The 15,778-nt window shown below is 43.7% G+C and overlaps 1 protein-coding gene across 2 annotated transcripts; it reads left to right on the forward strand.

The window, feature by feature from the left end:
• The first annotated feature begins 958 nt into the window (after positions 1 to 958).
• On the forward strand, positions 959 to 14,711 carry mfap3l (microfibril associated protein 3 like). Of its 2 annotated transcripts, XM_080792752.1 has the most exons (4): positions 959 to 1,091; positions 3,695 to 4,111; positions 10,900 to 11,813; positions 11,856 to 14,711. In XM_080792752.1, exons 2-4 carry the CDS (start codon positions 3,832 to 3,834, stop codon positions 12,000 to 12,002), a joined length of 1,341 nt encoding a protein of 446 aa, XP_080648878.1. In that variant the 5' UTR covers positions 959 to 1,091; positions 3,695 to 3,831; the 3' UTR covers positions 12,003 to 14,711. The 2 variants fall into 2 exon arrangements, with proteins under 2 accessions (XP_080648878.1, XP_080648877.1); XM_080792751.1 differs by having other exon boundaries at positions 10,900 to 14,711.
• Positions 14,712 to 15,778: the final 1,067 nt, after the last annotated feature.

The raw sequence follows: 15,778 nt of genomic DNA on the forward strand, positions 1-15,778 counted from the left end.
TTTAAGGGCCCTTGGAAACTTCCTGACCTGACCTTTCACCCCATGGCATGCTATTCAGCAGCAGTGCACATGTGCACGCATGCGCACAAGCTCTTCTCTAGCTAAGCAGGTTCTTATCTGTTCTGGGTAATCAACACAGCTATTAACTGTTTGCAAAGGCCCCTTTCAGGTTTTAGCTGTGGCTCCAAGGTCAATCAATAATAATCCAGTCTGTTTAATGACCAGTGTGATGAGTGAAGCATTGCTAAGAGTACTACCGGTATTCCAATTGCATTAATATGGACCCTCACAATCTTACATGTAACTGCAAGAGTGTAGGCTACATGGAACCAAATGGACCCGTCCTTTACGGACCGTACATTTGGTTCCATTATGTACACTCAGCAGGCCCCTTTTCCACCAAAATAACGTTGTTTCTAGAACTGGTTCTGTTCTAGATTCTGGGAACCTTGGTGCTTTCACGAAACCGTCCGGACGGACATTTCTTTTGGTTCCAATTCAGTTCCGAACCAACTTTTAGGCTTCTGAACCAATTCATTTTCAGTGTAAAAATGATCCGAACCAACTGGTTCCAGCCACCCCATCGAAAAGGGGCCTCAGAGTTTTTGGTGGGGTCCTTAAAATAAACAGAAGTTTGGGAACCACTGATTCAGAGTGTGTACAGCCTAGTGGGACCTGGTCCAGTTCCTTTGGGTCCACCGTCCATGGTAGCCTGACTAATAAGTCAGACTCAGATCACACTGTCGATTCGGTCTGGCTTATTAGCCAGGCTAGGTCCATGGAGGCATGGATCGAATACATAGACCTATTTGGTTCCTAACTATCAATCGTTTTATTATAGCAAGCAGGGGTAACTTAATTGGACCCCATGCACTTTTGAGAACCGCACGCACGCGGCACGCACGCACACGCACACACACACACACACACACACACACACACACACAGCTAGCGGACACAGTGAAGGATGCAACGTCGACGCTCTCAGTACTAGTGCAGTCAGTCAGTGGGGGTAGGAGAAGGAACGGGTCGACATCTTTGATGGATTTACGTTCCGTTCGTTTGTAAAGAACACGGAGAATCGCGTTCTTGTGAGTATTACATATTATTATTATTTACACGGTGTGTGTTTATGTGTGCGTCCCCCCCGCTATACGACCCAACCACAGATGTATATGAATAGGAACAGTTTAAATTAAACGTCATCTGAGGTCAGGCTAACCTGGCTAACGTTAGCCCCCCCCCCCTCCTCCATCATCATGCAGCATTTGAATATGACTAATATAATGACATGTCGTTGGTTCACTATGTCGTTATTTGTGGGGTTTAAATACATGTTAGTGTTGCGTATTTTAAAGTAAAACGTTTGTGAATTAAGCTTACGGTTGGGTGGAACGGGCCACTGTTACACCGTAGTAGGTGACCCGACGAAATGTGTTGATGACTGTGTAGACGAAGCAGACTTTGGTTATTTTTCGACGATGACTCCAAACCAAAAGGTCTCAATCTGTGCTTTGTTTGTTTATTGGAGTTACTGTAGTTTACAGACCAGTCAAACTCACACGGTTTGATAGCACTGGCGATCGTAACGTGTTATATCAGCTTACATTTTACAAACGCATTGTTTTCATGTGGAATGTGTAGGCAGTTTACTACTAGGCTATTTAACCTTTTCAGATCTAACGTGATGCTGTGTGGTGTCGGGTCGACTAGGACATTTATGAGGACCATTTTTATTTGGCATTTGAGCCACGGACCACCATTTGATGATTATTTTTAACTAAAAGGCCTAAAACTTATGTTGTTGTAGAGACAACAGGCCAAACGTTAATGAAAATAACAATTATTCTAATTATTTTATATTGTGGAGATTTCTTGTAATGCAGATACCCAGACATCACAGCGATGCTGCCGCGCTGTTTAACAATAACAATAAAAACAATAAGCGTAAAATGAAACCATAATGGACCCGTCACCCGTGTAAGATCGAATAAGGGTCCATTTGGTTACCGACTCTCCATCATTTAGCTGGGGGGACCACCGGCTGGAAGTTGATCAAGTACAGTTACAACTTAACTGGTCTAGGATGTTGACACAGTTTGACAGCTACTACGCTACGGCAATGTGAAGAAAATTGCACCATCGCATCGGGGAGTCTGATACATTTGACGAGTCACCGGTTTCTGTGCAACACCGCCACTATGTCACCGACTGTGACCGACACCGTTATGGTCGAAAAGCTCCGATCGATGATGACAGACACTGTTCCATATTGTCTGGTCTCACTTTAGGACGGTGCCCGACCGTAGTTTGCGAACTGGATGGGGCAAAATTAAGACAAAGTATATACCGGTATTTATTTATCCGCGTATTTAATTAGCCAGGTTCGTCACAACGTGTGTTCTCTTTTTTTAAACACATTTCCACGAAGGAAAGAAGGAACGGGTGCCGTTCTCCGTTCCAGAGGATAGACGGATCCCCACCACTGACTCCGTTATTTTCTCACTACAAACAACAACTACCGTTAATTCGGTTAATTGTTGTTCTTGTTGCATGTGCAGATCAAAGAACAATAAAGAATAGATGTAGGCTATATGATATTAATAACACGGAATCTATATGCACACGTTTTAAAGGCAATGTTGTTGTGTACTACAATATCATGGAATGCATTGCAAATGTGCAACCGAACCCCATTTGACATTTGAGACGAAACAAAGGAGGTGTTGTCGGAGCTGCATGAAATGTGAATGAAAACGTAGGCCTGGCTATTATCTCATGCCATGGAATATCCATAAAATTGACCCGATAACATTTACAATTATATATGTGGCTTCCGATGCTATAGTGCAGCATCGGAAGCCACATATATGTAGTGTACAGTGTAGTGTAATGTGAAGTGTACAGTACAATACATACAAGGTCTGCTAAAAGGATGAAAACACAAAACAGAAAAGCCTTTCGGCTTGTTTCCATCTAAAACATTAATGGCAGACAAATATACACAATACTATGCAAAAAACATATTATAATCGAGTGGTTTTCAACCAGTGGTCTGGGGACCACTGGTTGAAAAGGTTTGAGGGGTTTCCAGGTGGTCCCCAACTAAATGATGGAGAGTTGGGTAACCAAATGAAATGGACCCTTACAAATCTGCATTGTAAGGGTCTCATTTACATGAAGTGTACACAATTAGAGAATGTAGAATAATTGTTATTTTGATCAACGCTTGCCTGTTATCTTCTTATCCAATAACGAATATTCTTTAGTTTTGGGTCTGAGGGGCTAAATGTCATCAAATGGTGGTTCGTGGCTCAAATGCAGAATAAATAATGGGCCTTGATATGGAAAAGAAACACTGATATAAACGAGTGGTCACTGGTGACGTAGCTCGTATCAGCTGCTCAGCACCAGAGTCATCTAGTAAGAGAGTGGCGAGGCGACACTAGCTTTGACTCTCATTGTAACAATGGAATGCGGAAGTGCTCATTCTATCTCAATGGGATAGTTCCAGCCATAGGAGCAATGTTTGGAACTATAGCCCATAGGCACTCGCTTTGCGGCGAGATCAAAGCGTGTCGCTACTCTACACTCTGCTCAGCACTAAGTAGGCCTACCAAGCACGACTTTATTCCACCTTCATTATTCAATCGCCATTTGCCAATTAACGTGCACATTGTTTTTTCCTTTTCAGTGACATGATTCGATCCACACGGCAGAGTACCAAATTGCCTTCCTACATCAGCAGCAGCGGCACTGTCCAGAGGTAGTCAGTGGAATGACAAAGTCTGGTCCCTTTGGGTGACAACACGCTGACAGACAGAGAGAACAATGCACATGGCTGGCAAATGCTGCATTTGGATCCTCGTGTCCCTCCTTGCCACTCACACCGCGGGGGCCTTCTCGCTGGCTTTGGATGGGAACCGCACGGAAAATGCCACCGCCGCTGTCGTGGCAGATGGCGGATTTGTCCCTGCGGTGTACACTAAAATAAGCCAGATCATCGCCCGGGAGGGGAACTCGGCGCTGATTGATTGCAATGTCACCGGAGACCCGTACCCGGACATACAGTGGTTCAACTCCCACGGACTCCGGTTGGACACCGAGACGAGTAAGTCTCCTCTCTGTGTCACTTAGTTGAAACCTAAGTATCTCTGGGTCACAGCCAGGCAGCAACAATGCTAGACTCTCATTCTGTGACTCCATTATTTAACAGTTAACACCTACCTATCCAAAACAGAATGTTGCCCTATTTGCTAGCATTTTAACGACAAAAAGCCATCCCACTGTAATGAGTCAGAAATATCATCATCCAGTTCGGTGTTCGGCCAGCCGTGTTTCAGTCTGTATTACTTCATCCCTAGACTTGGGGGCGTAACAATCACACAAAAGTAGTTAGAAATAGAATAAAACATGGTTACTTGTCACTACCAGTAGTGGAAAAACTACTAAATGTTTGTGTTACAATTACTTACAAGTGAAAGTCTGGAATTAAAACAAACATATCGTTATTTAAGTGTACTTAAAGCACCAAAATGGAAAGTAGTCAAAGCAGAATGTCCCATAGTTTTCAAATCTATATACTATGAAAATAGCAGATGTACAAGCTCACAATGCGTTGCGACACATACACACAGGTTGTAGATCGGCTATTTTCAAATGGCCGAAATGTGTATATAGCCATTAGCCAGTGGGTAATGTATGTCTTATATAGGTTGTTAATCCGGCAGTTTCTAAATGCTGGGGACCCATACTCGACATTTCTAACATAAAACTTTAGGGTACTCAAAAAGCCGGGGTTCACATTCTGGCAAGTGGACTATGATATTGGCCTGAATAATCAAAAAGATTTCCTTTGAAATATGTTGGCCTAACAAAGAGAGACAATTTGATAAGGTTTGGCTGCCCCTCGTCCGTTATTTGAGTAGAAACAATTAATAGACCGGATACCACTGATGTGGTTCACTGTAGTGTATACCATTTTCCATGAGCATTTCATTTTACTAATTTTATTCTATAGTATGCGGTGTCACTGAGCAGTATGGCTGGGAGGGATTGAGTGTTTTCTTCATTTTTTTCATTACACTAATCCCCAATGTACACACGTTCTGAATGGCCCTGCCGATATATTCAGTAGCGCAGCTCGGAATCTGTTCTTCTTGAGAGGTTATACGGGTACAACTAGCAGCAGATAAACCAACAAAACGTCACACATTCAATCACACGTGTATCATCCAATGATAACGAATAGGGCGACATTCAAAACGTAGTTGAGACTTAGGGTCAGTTTGATTCAAACTGTTCCCGAATACGATTGCTTGGTCCCCGCTGACCATGATTCACATTGGCCTTGATTCTTCCGCACCCGAGTACACGTCATTCAACTGTATTCAATGCTTTCACGTTGCAGCGATCTGTATCCGAGTACACTTCGACATTTCGTTCTTATGCATTTTATGTATCTGCTGAATGACAATAAAGCTATCTATCTCTCTCTACTTCAATCGGTCCCGAGACTATACCTCCATGTGGTCCCACTCCCGGGAACGATTGGGTGATCCGCTACGCAGCATTCACACTAACCACATCTGCTTAGTGGTCCCGAGAGAGAACCCAGGACCATAGTGTGAATCTGCCCTTACATTCGCCCTTACATCCTAATCCTTACAAGTGCTTATTATGTGTCTAGTGGTAGTAGTGCTCATAGTAGGCCATCACTGCTCCAACGGGTCGTCTTCAAACACCATCTGTTCTCTATCACGCTGTGAGGAGATTATAGCTGGAGGGGCTAGTCATGTTCTAGTGGTGATGAGGACTGCAGTGTGGTACTTTGGTTTCATTGACCGTGTTGATTATGGCTCGAGGTTAATAATGGTGTGGGCGAGCGCAATGCAGTGCAGAGTGCCGGCCGGGGGAAGAAAATGATTTGATCACAACAAGTAGGGCTGTTAGTATTACAAGATTTAAGTTGACGATAATTGTGACTGAGGATTTAATTGTGTTTTTGGCATAGAACAGCAGTGGAACATACTATACAGTACATTTAATTTTGGTTTGCCTTTTAGGATTAGTAATCATAAATTGATATAGCTGATCTACTAACTTACAAGCATGTAAGCTTGTAGATCTGCTATTTATTACGTTTCTTTTTACATTTTGACGATTATGCAAAATAATTGTGATTATCTCAAATAATTGCGATTATAATATAACCAGCCATAGCAGAACTCCAATGTTGTGTAAGCTGTTGTGTGAACCATTCTGCTATGGCTGGTTATGTAACTGGAGAAATTGTATAACGCACGCAATAAAATGTACCAATACTCTTGCTTTATGGAACTTGACTCGTTGAATGACTTCACAGTATAGTATACCTAACCACACGTCCTAAAAAAACAAGCTTTCAGTAACGCCTTATGCTGCTGCGTTAAAATTGGCAGCGACAAAAGCTACGGAACGACCAAGCATTGTCAGCCCCACTGTTGCAGAGTTGCTTGAGACTCGCTGTCTCACAGCAACGAGAGAGAGAACAATATAAAGGAAACTATAAAGACTTGGATTTCCCCCATGATGACTATGGAGAGTGAATGGGAGTGGAAGGTGAAACAAAAACATAATGATTGACGCTTTACTGTGTGATTTTTAAGCCCTGAATAAAGTTGAAGGAGAAGCCAGATCAACTTAAATTTGTAGCTTGTTGTAGTGGCCCTGAAAAGGTGCAGGCAACTGGCGTCAGTTTGTGTCTTCGTGACGCTGGCTTCCATTATATAAACTAGAGCGGTGCCCGTTGAGCACTAGTGGCCCACTTGGAACGATGCAAGAACATATTTGTGATATCAGAACAGGCCAGCTCCATATATGGGGCCTGGGCAGAGGCCTTTTGTGGTTCTGGTCTGGACAACCGTGGGTCCGACCGACTCGACATGGGGCACTGCACTCCCTGTGGGGGGTGTGGAACGCATGTGTCGAATTTGAAGTCGGTGGGGCGAACAGTTCTCAAATTACGTGGATTACAGACGTGCACACGTATGTACACACAGATACATCTCATACTGCTTTTCAAGCAGCATTTATACTGGTATCAATAATTGGTACCCCGCAACCACCCACTGTAAAACCATATTAATTCATAGCCCACTGTGTAAACCTGCTAGGTTTTCCACAGATTATCTTTTGCTTTGCTTTGTTGTGATACCTGCAGGCTGTGAGCTGAGCCAGTTTGAGCTGGCCTGCTGAAACCTGCCATCAAGCCAGAGAAGCTCCACAGTTATTATTATAACTGACGGTGCAAGCACCTACCGCCTACTCACAGCTCACACCCGCACACAACCGCATAGATCATCGCCCCCTTTCAGAATGACGAGGGCACCAGGAAATAATTCCCCATTCATTTTTGAGTGGTACAACCACTCATTCCAAGGAACAGCTATGTCCCTATGGGGCCTATGTCCCTATGTTTATAGTATTAAAAGGATAGAGACTGAACCGGAGCGATGCCCCCCGCTATTCATTTCAGTGGAAGTTTTGAAGCACCCGGAAGAACCGTCTACTTCCGCATTTGGTGTCCAAAATCCGGAAGTGCAAACGAGCGCTCAATGTTAAAGCCCAGATGCACAGGGTTTCCTCGCCATAACTCCATGGGTCAGGCTGCAGTCCGCAGTCTTACCACTGGGGCCGAGCGCCTCGACATTGGAGAGCTTCACTGGGGGCTTGGTGCCAACATGCTTAGAGTGCCTGTTACACTGTTACACCACTCACTTTAGACCGGTCTGATTTTCCCCATACATAGATGTTTCTAAAAGTATTTATTTAAAGTTATTTAAGCCTCTGACCATCCTCTGACAAAGCCAACAGCCGAGTTGACAAATCATGACAATATATGTATATTCATTTGCTTAAATGTATTTAAATAAATACTTTTAGAAACGTCTATGGGAAAAATGAATGGGGAATTATTTCCTGGTGCCCTTGTCGCCCTGAAAGGGATAGCCCAGTACCTTTTCGTTTAGACAGAACAGTGTTATTAGTGAGCCATTTTGTTTGCTTATTTTGGAATGTGTATCTGTGCCGTGGCCACAATAAGCAGACGTTCACTCACTAATGTGGACAGTCTGCACTCTGCACACAGCTGTACAAACTGTGCTAGTGTCAACCTGCCGTGGCACGCACACACACTCTGGTCTGGTGGTGCATCATGTGACTAATTCCTCTTGGAATTAGTCTCTGGTGAGTTTTGTTTAGGAAAGCTTTGTGTTTAACATATTATGAAATTGGGCTGTAATGTAACGAAGTGTCTCACTTCCGTTCATATTATCGGATATGGGAGAATTGCTCATTGGATATAGTCTCCATACATGGGGATATTCAACTAGGACGTCAGGCTATATGACGCATCCGACTAGCACGTTGGGTTATATGACATATGACATGTCTAGTATGACAATCCCTATATTAGTCTCTATATTAACCTCTACCAGACCTAGTGCTGATATCAGATCGATGTGGTAGAACCCATATGGATAGATCTTATTGGCCCAGTCATCGTGACAAAGCATAGTTGGATAATGCATAATAAGAGGTCTGCTCAAGGCAGAACGCAGGAAGCGAAGCATCCTGGTTTTAAGTTCTAATTGGACACCACTGCAGCGAGTTCTAACCTAAGCAACCAGCGTCAGAGCTATGAGCTATTTTGTTTTATATATATATGATAAACGCATAAATAATAGTACTGCAGTGCGGGTGCTTCAATCACAGGATGAGGTGGAGCTGTTTAAAATGAGACCTTTTTGTAAAAAAAAAACGGTGGATTTCCAGTTTCGATCTCCTCCAGGGCTGCTAAACTGATCATATATATTGCTTGTATTTAGGGCTGCTAGCCCGCTACAATTGATTACATTCTGAGCGATTATTCTATTGTATTCTATTTCTATCTATTCTATATCGGCCAACCGTATATCTGTATTACTTCATCCCTAGACTCGGCGACGTAACAAGTGTTACACAAAAGTAGTGAAAATAGCAGATCTACAGTACAAACTCACAGAGCGTCACAACCTATGTGAGCTTTTAGATCGTCTGTTTTCACTACCGGTATTTCAAAATGTTAAAAAAAAAAGATTACAAAAAAGGAACTGTTTTGGAGATGCAAGGTTTCCACCGAACAGCGACAATATTGAAGGTTTGCTGAATAATCAGAGCGGTATATTGTATCCCAAAGTGGTCTTGTAGTTGTAATATGGCAGTTGGCTATTTTACCTCACCATTCCTCGCCAACACATTTGGGTACACTTTCCCTCTTTTGTTCAGTGGACCTCCCCGTACAGACAGTCCACTGCTTGGTGCTTGCAGAGCCACTTAACCTGTTTAAATATTAAACGCTGCATGGGGAAGGATGATCAAGGTGACTGTGCTCTGTGTTCCTCGGTTTAAAACTCCCATGTCCTCATAATTTCCTCAAATGGTGACGCTAAATGGGGGCAGTTGAATGAATATAGCTTGTTTTTAACAAAACTACGCTGTCTGGGAACAGAAAGCAGAGAGAGAAATATTTTCATAAACCCTAATCTTAGACTAAACTGTAATGGATTTTGTTAGATGGCATTCATTCCGGGTCGGGTGTTCTCTTCTCATAGGTTGCGGAAGAGCTAAATTCTATTTTTTTTAATTTCTTTTAGCGAAAATGTGTGCATCAAATCTTTGCTTTACGAAAAAAAAATAGGATTTAGAAGACATTTTTAGAATCCTCGGGTCTTAATAGTTCAACAACATTAATCTCAAAGAGCTCCAACAAGTGTACATTTAAGAGTTAACAGTTGTCGGAATCAGCAGGCAGGTTCAGCTCACACTTTAGGTGAGACACCCTTCAATAGAACCACTCAATGGATTATACGTTGCAGCTTGGCTTCCAGGCCTTTTCATGTAACAGCTGTGAGGCAAAAACATAATCCATTTCCATGAAGTTGTCAGATTCCATAAATAAACGGAGTTATGACCTGTGTGCGCGTGTGTGCAATAGCACAGCGTAAGCAGGTTTATCAGAATAGCTGAACACACAAAAATGGCAGCGTACTAACATTGGTCTGTTTCCACTGCAGTCACATAAGCTTACTTTGGCAGAGATTAAAATAGGGTGCATTTTGGCATCCCAAAATGTAGTTTATAGTTAAGGGACGCAATAAAACAATGACCTGACCTCTGCATCCACGGGATGCACTACTGTACTCGGCATGTACAGTAATGTCGTTGAAGTGGGACTTAATGTCCCTGGGACTCATCTAAAAGACCATCCCTGCATCCCGGGACTCATTACATTGAAAACCTATTTACATCACTGCTTTGGTAGTGCTGGCGAATTAATCCAATCCGAATTAATTAAGTTCTTTAAAAGGCAAATCTTTAGTGGATTGCAAAATTCAAATTTGACACATTGATCGACATGGCTAATTTAAGTACTTTTACATTTACCAGCATTTGGGCTGGTGACTAGACTAGGGTGAATGGATAATATGTTCTGGTACTCATTTGGGCTGGTGACTAGATTTAAAGGTGAATAATAATATGTTCTGGTACTCATGTCTTCCATCTCTGTGTTTTTGGGCTGGGCTGGTGACTAGACTTAAAGGTGAATGATAAAGGTTCTGGTACTCATGTCTTCCATCTCTGTGTTTTTCATTTGGGCTGGTGACTAGACTTAAAGGTGAATGATAAAGGTTCTGGTGCTCATGTCTTCCATCTCTGTGTTTTTCATTTGGGCTGGTGACTAGACTTAAAGGTGAATGATAAAAGTTCTGGTACTCATGTCTTCCATCTCTGTGTTTTTCATTTGGGCTGGTGACTAGACTTAAAGGTGAATGATAAAGGTTCTGGTGCTCATGTCTTCCATCTCTGTGTTTTTCTCAGATGACAAGTGGTGGCTGCTGGAGAACGGCGTGCTCAACATCACCAACATCGAGTTCGCCGACCGCGGCAAGTACACGTGCATGGCCACCAACGTGCACGGCAGCTCCAACTGCACGGTGACGCTGCGCGTGGTCTTCCTGAAGGGCGACATGGGCATCTACTACGTGGTGGTGTGCCTCATCACCTTCACCATCATCATGGCGCTCAACATAACACGCCTCTGCATGATGAGCAGCCACCTGAAGAAGACGGAGAAGGCCATCAACGACTTCTTCCGCACCGAGGGCGCAGAGAAGCTGCAGAAGGCCTTCGAGATCGCCAAGCGCATCCCCATCATCACGTCGGCCAAGACGCTGGAGCTGGCCAAGGTCACGCAGTTCAAGACCATGGAGTTTGCACGCTACATCGAGGAGCTGGCGCGCAGCATCCCGCTGCCGCCGCTCATCATGAACTGCCGCACGCTCATGGAAGAGATCCTGGAGGTGGTGGGCGTGGAGGAGATGAGGCACACCTTCGTGAGGCACATCCCCGAGGGCCACCTGGAGGTGGCGTGCATCGGCAGGATGGCCAGCATCCAGGGAGCCGGGGACGTCTTCACGATCCTGCAGGAGAGGGAGAGGGAGAGGGAGCAGCGCGAGAGAGAGAACCGCAGCGAGTCGCCCGCGGCCGATTCGGATAACTCGTCGCTGCACGAGCAGCCCCAGCACATCGCCATCCAGGTGTCAGTGCACCTCCCGCTGGCCGTCGGCGAGTACAGCGGCATTGATGCCCCATCTCAGCTAGATGCTGGGCCTTCCTCCCCTCCACCCATGGCCACGCTCCATCTCCAGGAGGAACCCATGCTGAAAGAAGAAGAAGAAGAGGAGGAGGAGGAGGAGAAGAAGGTGGTGGAGGAGGAGGAGGAGGAGGAGAAGGTGGTGGTGGAGGAGGAGAAGAAGGAGGAGGAGGAGAAGAAGGAGGAGAAGAAGGAGGAGGAGGAGGAGAAGGAGGAGGAGAAAGAGGAGCAAGAGGAAGGACAAGCTTCCAAACAGGTGGAGCCAGAGGAGCCGGAGGCGACCAACAAACTTCCCCCTTGCCAGGTCATATACGAGAGCCATGTGTAACCAACAAAACAATCGAGACTACAATCACGACTACCAACCCTGGAACGACGGTCAATCGTCCTGCTATGCATTTCTTTTGTCGGGGAAAATACAAAATAACGGTCAAGAACCTAGTCTTTATTATGCTTTAAATATATAATTTAACCGGTATTAAACTCTTTCTGAATGGAGCAGTCTCCTGTTACAGTAGCTAATAAACAGTGTTGGGGAAGTTACTTTGAAAGCGTAGCTTGTAAAGCTACAAGTAGCTCACCATGGCAGTAGCTTGATCAAGCTACATAGCTACCCCTGGAGAAATGTAGCTTGTAAAGCTACAGCTACATGGAAAAAGTAGCTCAGCTACTTTTTATTTTTCAGCGTTAAATTGAGAATGTACATGCAGTGCATATGAAACAAAATATAATAACCTACAAAAAAGTCACATGCCACGATGCCAGCTGAAATATGCCTCTCAACGGTTTTGTATAAAAAAGACTTAGAGACTTACACAAATAAAAGAGGATCTGTTGAGGATACTGTGTGTTATACATGGCATTTGATCGTCAATGTTAACACATCTTAACTGTAAAAAAAGAGACCCTTGTATAATGAGATAACTACACCTACATTATAACTAAACAACTGTTACATGATGACATTTGATCGTCAACATTTGAAGACCCCTGTTCTAGACAGATTTTCCCCCATTAAAGAAAGGATAAAACAATTAGAGGCATAGCTGTTGGCTTGTCAAGAGCTGACATGCCCTCAAAGCAATCAGAAAAAGGAACAGTCCTTGATTTTTCAAAGGGGGTTCTAGTACAAGAATTAACACAGCAACCAATGGTCAAAATGAATATATTTATTTCATGTTATTGCCCAAAATTGTAGCTTGTAACTTGAGTAGCTAAGCTACCAAAAATGACCCAAAAAGTAGCTGAGCTACTTGACGAGGTACACCAATATGAATGTAGCTAAGCTACCACAAGCTACAGCAAAATGTAGCTAAGCTACGTAGCTCAGCTACATGTAGCTTAATACTCCCCAACACTGCTAATAAATCTGCCGTTCTCATACTTTCATCTTTGAATGTACTGTTGAAAGAGGGAAATCACCATCATATTAATGTAAAACGCAAAGAATTGTAAAAGGGGCCCTTTTATCCTTTGATATTTTACATAACAGACTATTAGTGAGTTACTTCACAATTTTCCTTTACTACTTTTGCCAGTTTAGTGTTTGTTTTGTTTCTTACAGTACTAGGGTAGGGTTTATACCAGGGGTTCTCAACGTTTTTGGCTGGGGACCCCCGAAAATACTTTGGCCTTGTCTCCCGACCACCGCCCCGCCCCCCTCCACACCCCCAATACAAATTGGCCGCTACAATAACCTGAATCATAAATACTTAAACCAGATATAATCATTAAGGAAGGTTTATGCATGCACTATGTGTACTATGTAAACTCTAAATGTCCATTTTCCAGCCATTCAGTTGCAAAAATAATAATAATTTCGTGATCCCCCCCCCCCCCCCCCCCCCAAGGGGTCCAGGTTGAGAACCCCTGGTTTATACAATCAGTTATCTGCCTCAACCTGGTCTTTATTCCATTTCTGGACAATGAAAGCCACGTCACTTTATGTTGTTCCCTCAACAGTTCCCATTCAACTGCTGTTACAACCAACCCATCCGCTCTTATTGTAAAAGGATCTGCTTAATACCTTAAAAAAAGATGCATGCTGGACTGGGGGGAAAATAAATTAAGCCTGATTTGAAAGTAGATGGTCCATGATCATGTCATGATTGTATGACCTACCTATATACAAAAATCTTAACAAACCAGGTAAATCTATGTATGTATTTGGGTCAGATGATAGTAACCTTCAACTTTATTATGGCATATGTTAGCCACCGTTGCTCACATTTATTTACCATTTACTTATTTTGAGAGTATTATTATTATATTGTGACCCATTGTGGTGTAATTCCGAACCATGCACAGCTAATTTCATTTTCTTTATCTTATTCAGCCTATTGTGTTCTTTTGGACCACGTTATTATATTCCTCTATGAAAGATGTCCCTGTACTTTTCTACATCCCGTCCAGGCTGGGAGACGAACACCAGTTGCCTACCAAACGCTGTCAAATTTAACCTGTGGCTGTTTTGTGTACCAGGCGGCAGCTACTGTGGCAGGTAACCACCATTTGCCAGCGCAGCTCGATTCTACAAGCGATTGGTAAAAAAAAATACAAAGAAGTGAATTTGGGGATGTACCAGTCGTTATGGTCAAGTGAATTGAAAAGGCTACATCTCCTTCCTTGATGATGTCCTCATTTTTCACGTTTCCTGTGTTAATAATTCCCTTGAAAGCCTGATCTACTTGCTTTTGCAGAGGCATTAAGTACAAAATACCATGCATTCTGCTGCATGTGACGGGAGAGATGTATTTCACGCTAGTCGTAAAGACTATTAAGGACTTAATATTTTTTTTCCCTCTTCCTCTGCTTGGCTAACCAGTCCAGTCTGTCATGGGGGGAGATAGCCCTGGTCCAGTTCTTACAGCAAGTCTCTCTCTGAGACTCGCCGTAAGCACTGGACCAGGGTTAGGGGGAGAGAGATAGAGAGAGAGAGAAACTGGACATTGTTCTGCTTTACATGGTGCCTCTTTTTGTAGTGGAATAAAAACAAACTGCTGTGTAACCATGGTTTCACTGCTGTTAATCGTAACAATGACTGTGTGTGTGTGTGTGTGTGTGTGTGTGTTTGTGTCATATGATCAGTGTGCTTGCTTGTACATCACTATGATACTATCACTCTATAAGTCTATATACTGTGGGAGGTCGGGTGGGAAATACAACTCAGAGTGCAGTTTCAGGGGTTAGACACACGATGGCGCCCCTTGCTTTATTTCTCCAACTGGTTCAAACAAAGTCAGTTTTCACAAACAGAACGCAGACAGTAATATTCTTTGCATGAGGTCCCGGTTCCGAGGCGGGAGTCGTCACTGCAGAGGATGAGAGGGGATGTTAGCATACGGTCAGAGCACAAGGTAAGTACAAAGTTGGGGCCTGAGACACCCGGTCTAGGCAGTCTACCAACTAGACCTTTGTATAACTCTTTCTCTTCTTCTTTTCCAGGTTCCAGAGGAGGCCAGGAGGCTCCCCCGGAGGTAGGTAAGGGGGTGCGTATCTTTCTCTATCCACAAGGCACAGAAGAGTACTTTAGAGTAGAAGTACTCGGATACGGGGTGGTGAGTAATTAGAGTAAAAGTACTTGGTATGGTACCGGGCGGGGATGGTACGGAGGGCCCCTTAGGCTCGGCCGACAGGGAGATACACAAGCATTTATATTCTTATTTCTCTCTATCTACTGGGTGGCCGTGTCGGTACGACAACGGCAGTCAGAGGGTTAACACAAAATAAGCGCTCTAGTTTCTAACGGTCTTCTTTCACCGGGCCTGGCGGAGCAAGCCAACTTAAAGTCTCTTCAAAGGGTGAAATAAACATAACACGGGCCTGTCTTCTTTCACAGGGTGGACGTGACACTTTATCTAGAGCCTGCTAGCTTCCATTAGTCTCTACGGGGTTATCTTCATTCAACAATCTTCAGTGTACAACACCACGGTGACACTCTTCATTCACAGTCTTCATTTAGCATCGACAGGGTGACTTCCTTCATTCACAATCTTCGTTATTATCCTTAGCTGCTCATTTGCCACTATGAGTGCCTCTTCTTAATAACACGGGTGATAGATAGTGAACGGTTTGTCTTACTGCGACCTTATGGAGCTGTGGAGC

The sequence above is a fragment of the Protomyctophum bolini genome (assembly GCF_963924005.1).
Source record: "Protomyctophum bolini genome assembly, chromosome: 20".
Lineage (NCBI taxonomy): Eukaryota > Metazoa > Chordata > Actinopteri > Myctophiformes > Myctophidae > Protomyctophum > Protomyctophum bolini.